Genomic DNA, 7,685 nt, shown 5'->3' on the forward strand with positions numbered 1-7,685 from the left:
TCTCCCCGGGTGGGACTCCTGATCACTCAGCCACTCAGGAAGTGGGTTCAGCAGAGCATCCCACTGTCCCCAGTGTGCTGTGGCTGACAGACTGACTGACACACGGGGCTCTATGTCACGAAAAGCAAGGCCTGGCCCAGCCCTGTCACACACACGTGATCCAAAATGTCTCAAGACATGCAACTCTTCCTGACACTGACACCCCACCCGTGCAAAGGTCTGATCCCAACTGCCCTGGAAAATGGGGAGGCTGAAGAACGCCCTCAGGGCATTTGTAACATCATCGTGTGGGGAATATGGCACAGGAGAGGTTTGAGACAGAGGGGAAGGAATCAAGAACACTGGTTTGTATTGGCAGTCCAAAATTGGAGAATGCCATTCCTAAAGCCCAATAGAGCTGAACAAACACCATCACTGCCAGTTGAACCAAAAAGCTGCATTTGTGCCAATAAGAGGGCAATGAGTCCTGTGTTCCCCAGGCACAGGGAGGAGAAGATGAGGAGCTGTGTGTGTACTGGGAGTGCTGAGAGGGGCATTGCAGAGGCACTGGGAGTACAGGGGTACTGGGAGAGAGAATGGGAACCACCTGGATCTACTGGGAGCAATGGAGAGGCACTGGGAGGGGAAATAGGGAGCCCTTGTGGGTACAGAGAGCACAATGGGGAGGGAATGGGGATGTTTCTAAGGTTCTGGGAGCACTTGAATGTGGAATGGGGAACCACTGCTCCCACTGTAGTGGGAGGGGTGTGGGAAAGCCCTTGGGGCTTCAGGGTACATGGAGAGCTCTGGGTGCCCTGTGTAGCCTCACACGTGACCCTGCATTGTGCCCATCTACCCGTGAATTTTTGGCATCCACAGGAGCAGTGGAAGGGAAACACATGTGTGGCTGCCCATGGGTGGGGTCCCCAATGCCCCTAGTGCCCCCAGTGCCCAGCCATGCCCCGAGTGTCACAGCACATTCCCATAGATGTCCCTGCATTCCCGCGGTCGCCCATGGGTTGCTGGCAGCTCTGCGTAGGTCACCTGGAGATCCTGGAGTGTGGTGGCACGGGGGAACACTGTGAGAGACACTGCCTGTGGCCTCTGGACAGGGGGACACTTATGGGTGACGTGTCCCTCTGCGTGTCCCAGCCCGGACTCACCCCCCGTCTGCTTGGTGCTCACGATGTGGGTGTACAGCACCTCCCCCTCCTCTGGGGGAGCCAGGGTCTGTGGAGGGACCCTGAGGGAATAAAGGGGATGTGTGGGAGGGAATGGGAGGTCTTGTAGGTTGGGGTCAAAGGCCAGAGTGTGGTTTGAGTCCTCCACTCACCTTTTCTGTTGCTTCCTGGAAGCTGCAAAGGAAAGAGGGGAAGGGTAACTGTGGGGTCCCCAGGGCCCTGACCTCTCTCTAGACTCCTCGAAATCCACTGCACCCTCCATTTTTGCCAGGACTCCTGAGCACTTCTAGTGCCCTCCAGAATCCCTGAATCACCCAAGTGTTCTAAACTGCCTGAGCGCCTCGAAGCTCAAGCCTGGCAGGGAGGGGGACCCTCCACCTTCCTCCAGAATCACTGCAAGAACCCTGCAAAATCCCTGCAAGGCATCCAGTACCACCCCGAATTCTTTAGGGCCCTGAGCAGAGGGTTTGAGTTCTCAGCACAGCCCTAGTCAGGGGCTTTAAGTGTCACCCCATCACCTCCACATTTTGGTGGCCCCCAAGCTCCTTGGGGCCATGATTGTCCCCATTGACACCCACACATGTTGTTCCACCGGTGCCAGCCAACAGCTCCACCCGTGAGGAGGAGCAGGAAGAGAAGGGACCTGCCAAGGCCTGTGGCCACTGCTGGAGACAGAAGGAACACATCAGGTTCACCTGTCACTGCAGGGCTCCTGCAATCCCAATGGCCCCGTGTGACCCCACCTGTGTTCCAGTGGTGTCCTGTGGTTCCCTGTGGTGTCACTTTCAGGGCCAGCTCTGGGCTGAGTGCCTGGAACACGCGGTGCCCGTCCTGTCCCAGCTGGTTGGTGGCCACGCACTGGTAGGTGCCCGAATGTCCCACATCGATGACCCCAAGCTCCAGGAGGGGACCCTGGGCCACCTTGTGCCCGTCGTGCAGCCAGGTGAAGGTGACAGGGGCTGAGCCCACCTGCACTGAGCAGTGCAGGGTCACGGGTTCACCTGGGCACACCTGGAGTGCCGGGGAACCGGGGGTGATGGTGGCATTGGCCACGGGCACTGCAGGGACACAGACAGGGCTGAGGCGGGGGGGAGGGGCTGGCACCTGCTAGGGAGAAGGGGCCGGAGTGGGGGATAAGTTTGGGATGGGTGGGAAGGGAATTCCATGGGCAGAACCACTTGTAGCCCAAGGGCCCCTCTTGCCCAAGATGGTGACATTCAGGGGGACCCTGTCAACCACGGTGTCAGAACGCATACTGGCCCCTGTTTTGGTGCCACAGCTCCAAGTGAGGGTCCATGCCCTGTCTTGTCCTCAAGCCCACCTGCTGCCCAGAGAAGGACAGGGGACCTTTCCCCGCGGCCACTGTTCAGCTCAGCACCAAGCAGTCCCCTAATGCCACCTGACCCCCGGGGGTCTGCACACACAGGGACACCCCCGAGAGTAGGATCCCGGCAGGGTGACACAGGAGGGACTGGGGACATGGGAGAAATGGGGTACACCAGGGAGCAGTGAATGATTCCAGGAGGTGGAGGATCTGAGGGGTGTCAGGATCCCAGTGAAGAAGAAGACGGTGGGGAGGATTTGAACAGGGTGGAAGTGACCCCAAGGACTGATGGGATATTCAGAGAGGAGAGACCAGGAAAGGACTGAAGGGAAGATTTTGGGTGCCCTGACAGGGATGGTGACCTATTGCCAATGCAGGGAATTCAGATAGGCACAGTTGCACTCAGGAAGGGGCTGAGGGGACATGATAAGGGATGCAGACATCAGGAGAGGCGATTCAGGGACCCAGGGAGACAGCTGGGAAGGCAGGGCTGCACACAGAGGGTTGAGCAGGGATGGGAGAGCTGTGAGGGCTGTGGGGGCTCCCCGTGCCCATCCCCGCACTCACTGTGCACCGTGACGCCGAGCCGGGCGCTGCTCTTCTGCACGGCCCCCCCCTCGGAGCGCACCTCGCAGCTGTAATTCCCCGAGTGGGAGACGCCCAGGGTGGGCACCAGGAGCTGCGGGAACCCCTGCGGATCCCCCATCAACTGCCCGTCCCGGTAGAAGCGGTACAGGAGCAGGACTCGGGGCCACAGGGGGCTGGGGGTGCTGAGGCAGCTGAGATTGAGGGGGGACCCCTCGGGGAGCTCGAGGGGACCCTCCAGCACCGGCACAGCAAAGAGCTCTGGGAAGGAGATGGGGGTGAGGACTGTGACTCTGAGTCCACTGAAAAGTAGCTTTGAAGGTGTCAGGATATTCGAATTCAAGCTGTGGGTGTGCTCACCATGCACTGTCACCGTGACCGGTGCTGACAGTGACATTCCTGAGGCCACCCAGCCCCCGCAGCTGTAGCGCCCACTGTTGTGCAGCTGCAGGGCGGGTAGGAACAGCTCGGTGCCCCTGAGGGACCCCACGAGTTCCTTCTCCTCCTTATAAAATCGCACCCTGCTGACAGGTCTGTCCTGCCAGCCCTGGCAGCGCAGTGTCACCATGTCCCCCTCCAGCAGTGCCCGTGCTGGCACCTGCAGCACCAGCGGCTCTGTGGGACAGGAGGGTCTCGTCACACTGAGGAGCCCGAGACAGGTCCAGAGTGGGTGCCCATGGCAATGGGGACATCCGGGTGGAGTGTCCACTGCATGGGAGGGTCACAGGGTCACCAGGAGCAGTTCCATGACACAGCTGTAACCACGGAGGTCCCACCACACTGGGATCCACTGGGATGTCCCTGTGTGCAAGGGACAGGCTCTCGCCACATGAGGGGTGTGAGGCCACCACGGAGTGGAGCCCACCCAGACCTATCAGGGAACCACTCTGAGCATTTCAGATCCCCCCTCACCATCTGACACCATCACGGGGGAGCTGATCCCGGCCCCGGGTTTCTCACACTGGTAGCTGCCACTCTCGGTGACAAGGAACTGTTTGTGTCGCTCCTTCCACCAGCGCTGCCTGTCCTTGTACCAGGTGGTGGCACCGGCAATCCCCGAGCCCTGGCAGGTCAGTGTCACCTGGTCCCACAGCACCGCCGGCATCCAGGGGGGCTCCACCAGGACCTGGAGGCTCTGGGCACCTGCAGGTGACAGGGGACACCAGCCTGCCGGGGCCACCACGGGGCTGGGGACAGCGGGGCAGGGACATGGCATCCCCCGAGGACTCACCAGCAAGGCCGAGGGTCTGGGCTGGAAGGGAGAAGGGACAGGCCTGGGTGGGGGTGGCACCGTGGGGAGAGTGGCACCCAGGATCAGGGAGTGGGGTTGTCCTCAAAATGTCCCCTTGAGGACACCCTTCTTGTAGGAAAGTGCATGGTCCCCAACAGGTCTGCAGAGGCTACCAGGGTAGAGCTCTGTTTCATATGTCTGGGTGGCATGGGCACCTCTGGAATGGGGTCAGCATGCCATCTCATGCTGGCACAGGTCACCCCCACCAGCCCTGTGGGCACCTCCCCATGGTGCCTCCCCTCTGTCCCTTTCTCCAGAGCTGCCCCTGCTCCATGCAGTCAAACTCCACATCCCTGTCTTTGAATCCCTGTCCCCCATCCCTCTCCCATATTCCACTTCCATTGTTCCTGTCCCTAGGGCCATCCCAAAAACCTGGTCACATTGAGGGGCTACTGGCTCTGTCCCCCACCGGCTCTGCTGGCATTGGGGACCTCAGGGGACCCCACAGCCCCCCTGTGCCCCCTCCCCATTGCTCTTTTCCTCACCAGGGCCCATCCCCGGGGCACTCACCCCACAGGAGCAACGCCACCTTCCTGGCCACCCTGGTGTCCCCGGCCATGGGCACTGGCTGTCACTTGCTGCTGGGGCCACCTGTCCCCTGGCTGGCGGCTCTTGGGATGAAGGGACAGGAAGCGAGGTCACGTCTCGTCCTCATGTGTAGGTGGCCCTTGGTGGGGGCAGGGTGTGGACAGGATGGGGGCAGGGTGGGGACCTTGTGGGACATGGGGGTGATGGTGGGACATGGTGAGGACAGGATGTTGTCAGAATTTGGATGCTGAGGCGGGGCAAGGTGCCAAGGATGGGTGTCCAGGGCACTGTGTTCCCAGGGATGGGGTCCCTTGGGAATGGGGGTCCCATGGGTTGGGTGGATTCAGATCAGGGAGGAGTGTCCCAGATGAAGGTGGCCTCCAGGGATTTGTGATCATGGGATGGATCCCAGGGATGGGGATGCCAGGGAAATGGGTGTCCTTTTGGAATCATGGTCCCTAGGCAAGGGGAATGGGCAGTGCCAGGCATGAACAATAGCTGGGCAGGTCCGAAGGTCACAGCTCCTTCCCTGGGTGCTTCATATTTTGGGGTGAAGCAGGGCCCAACGCTGGCCCCCTGGCATGCACATTTCCTGGGCAGGCATCACATGGGGGTCCTGGGTAGCTCTGTTTCTGTTCCCTCCCCTGCCCTCGACGTTTTCCTCCCTTTATTTCCCTGTTTTCCTTATTTCCCTCACTTTTGTGCCATGCTCCCTCACTCCCAATTCCTGGCTCAGAAATCCTGGGAAACACCTGTGCAGGGAATGGGCTGGGTGGACCCTAGGGAGGGAGAACAGGGGGTGGGGAGTCTGCAGGGAGGGGTGGGGAGAATGTGGGGGATTGGGGTGTCTGGCTGTGCCCCCCCAACATTTTCAGTTTCTTGCAGCAGAAGGAAGAGGCTGTTTGTGCTGGGAGTCACACGGGGTGGGTTCTGTTCTGGGGGCATATCCAGGGGGTCCTGCCTGAGGGGATCCTGTTCTGGGGGTGACACGTTCTGGGTGGATTTTGTCCCAGTGGTGACACATCCCAGCGAGGGAGATCCTATCCTGGGGGATGGCGGTTCTGGACAGGGTCCCTGGACACATTCCTTGAGCAAGTCCCTGTCCAGGGTAGGACACATCCTGGAGACCCCTGTCCCTGGCAGGGGGCCCTGCCAAACCCCTCTGTCCTCAGTGGGGTACTGTGACCTCTGTGACCTCTGGGGTGTCCCAACTCAGGGTGTGACCCACCCACTCTACACCCCTTCATTGGCTGCCCCCACCCATCTGGGAACCTCAATCCCCATTTGGGAACCCTCACAGGTGCAGCACCTTGGCCCCATTGCACAGCCCACCGAGATCATTTTGTGGGTGAAAAACCCCAGCACGGCTGACTGGGGGAATAGACATGGGCTGGTGTCAGTCAGGGAGGGCACAGATACCCCAAAAACACCCAAAGCCCACCCCCACACCCAAAACCCCTGCAGGGCCTCAGTGCTGGTAACCAGGAGATGGATGAGACCCTCCCTATGAAACACTTCTGAAGCTCTTGGGGGGTTTCACCTCCCTCTCCTGCTCCCCACAATGCCCCCATGGGGTTTCTGTCACAAGGGGTTGGGACACTTTGGGTTTATTTGATTTGGAGAGAAATCCTGTTCCAGACCTCTACAATTTCGCTGGTCCCCTGCAGGATCTGAGCCAGCAAGAGCAGCTGGGGAATGGAGCCCCAGGCTGGAAGGAGCTCCCAAACTCCTGCTCCTTGAAGCCAGTGGCCATCCAAGTGTGGGACCAGCCATGGCCCAGCCCCAGTGCACAGGGATGGGCATTGGCCAGCCCTGCTCTGGCCAGCCCCAGGTGGCAGCCAGGACCTGAGGCTCCCCCCGCCCCCTTGGCTTTGATTCTTGCAGCTTTTGAGCTGCTGCAAAGGTGAGAATTCTTTCTGTGGCCAAAAAAGGCCTGGCTGTGGTTTGCTCAGCCCTGCAGGAAGCACAAAAGCCAGTGTGAGCCCAGGCAGTGGCTCTGTGAGGCCCTTTGATGGTTTTTCAGAGCAGGGCTGGCTGGAAAACCCCTCTGCAGGGGCAGCTGTGAGGGAACCAGTCTGGAAATGCAGCAATTGATCATTTGGTGCCTGTCCCCAAGGCACTGAGAGAGCCCCAGAACTGCTGTAATGATACCAACAATCTGCTCAACAACCTGACCAGGTCCCTTCTCTTCCTTCCTGCCTTGCTGTGGTTGGCAGTGCCCGGATGTCCCCGCACCCACTGGTCTCTCTCTGCCCTCTGTAGCTGAACAGGGAGAGAAAATTGAAAAAAGGGTTCCTGGGCTGAGACAAGCACCAGGAGAGATTGCTCATCTAATACTACCACAGGAGAAACAGGCTCAGAATCAGGGATTTTAATTGAATTTTTTGCTGACAAAATCAAAGCAGGATAAGGAGAAGTCAAACAAATCCTTCTAAACATTTTCTCCCGAGCAAAACCTCCTTTCCAGGCTTTTCCTCCTCCCTCCATCGGAGCATGGAGTCGGGAATGCGTTCGTGGGCAGTTCAGCACAGTTTTTTCTGATGTTGTTCAGCCAAGGTGGGGTCCCTGCCTTCCAGGGAGACCCTTCTCCAGGGACTTCTCCAGCACGAGTCCTTCCCGTGGGCTGCAGATCTCTCCCAAGTGCTCCAGCAGGGGCTTCCCACGGGCTCACAGCCCCCTCGGGCACCCCCTGCTCTGCCGGGGCTCCTGCAGGGCTGCAGGGGGGTCTCTGATTTCCAGGGACCCCCACGGGCTGCCAGGGAATCTCCGGAGCCCCTCGTGCCTCTCCTTCCTCCCT

General features: G+C 59.7%; 1 protein-coding gene across 1 annotated transcript; it reads right to left on the bottom strand.

Moving 5' to 3' along the window:
• Window positions 1-1,142: 1,142 nt before the first annotated feature.
• LOC306815801 (Fc receptor-like A) lies at window positions 1,143-4,919 on the bottom strand (the record flags this gene model as incomplete). Its single annotated transcript, XM_079332341.1, has 6 exons — window positions 1,143-1,222; window positions 1,313-1,334; window positions 3,052-3,330; window positions 3,430-3,684; window positions 3,982-4,150; window positions 4,890-4,919. Coding segments are annotated over 6 exons (835 nt in total), but the record flags the coding sequence as incomplete, so codon positions are not given.
• Between the last annotated feature and the right edge of the window lie 2,766 nt (window positions 4,920-7,685).

This window comes from Erithacus rubecula (assembly GCF_903797595.1).
Source record: "Erithacus rubecula genome assembly, contig: scaffold_234_arrow_ctg1, whole genome shotgun sequence".
In the NCBI taxonomy this organism is placed as follows: domain Eukaryota; kingdom Metazoa; phylum Chordata; class Aves; order Passeriformes; family Muscicapidae; genus Erithacus; species Erithacus rubecula.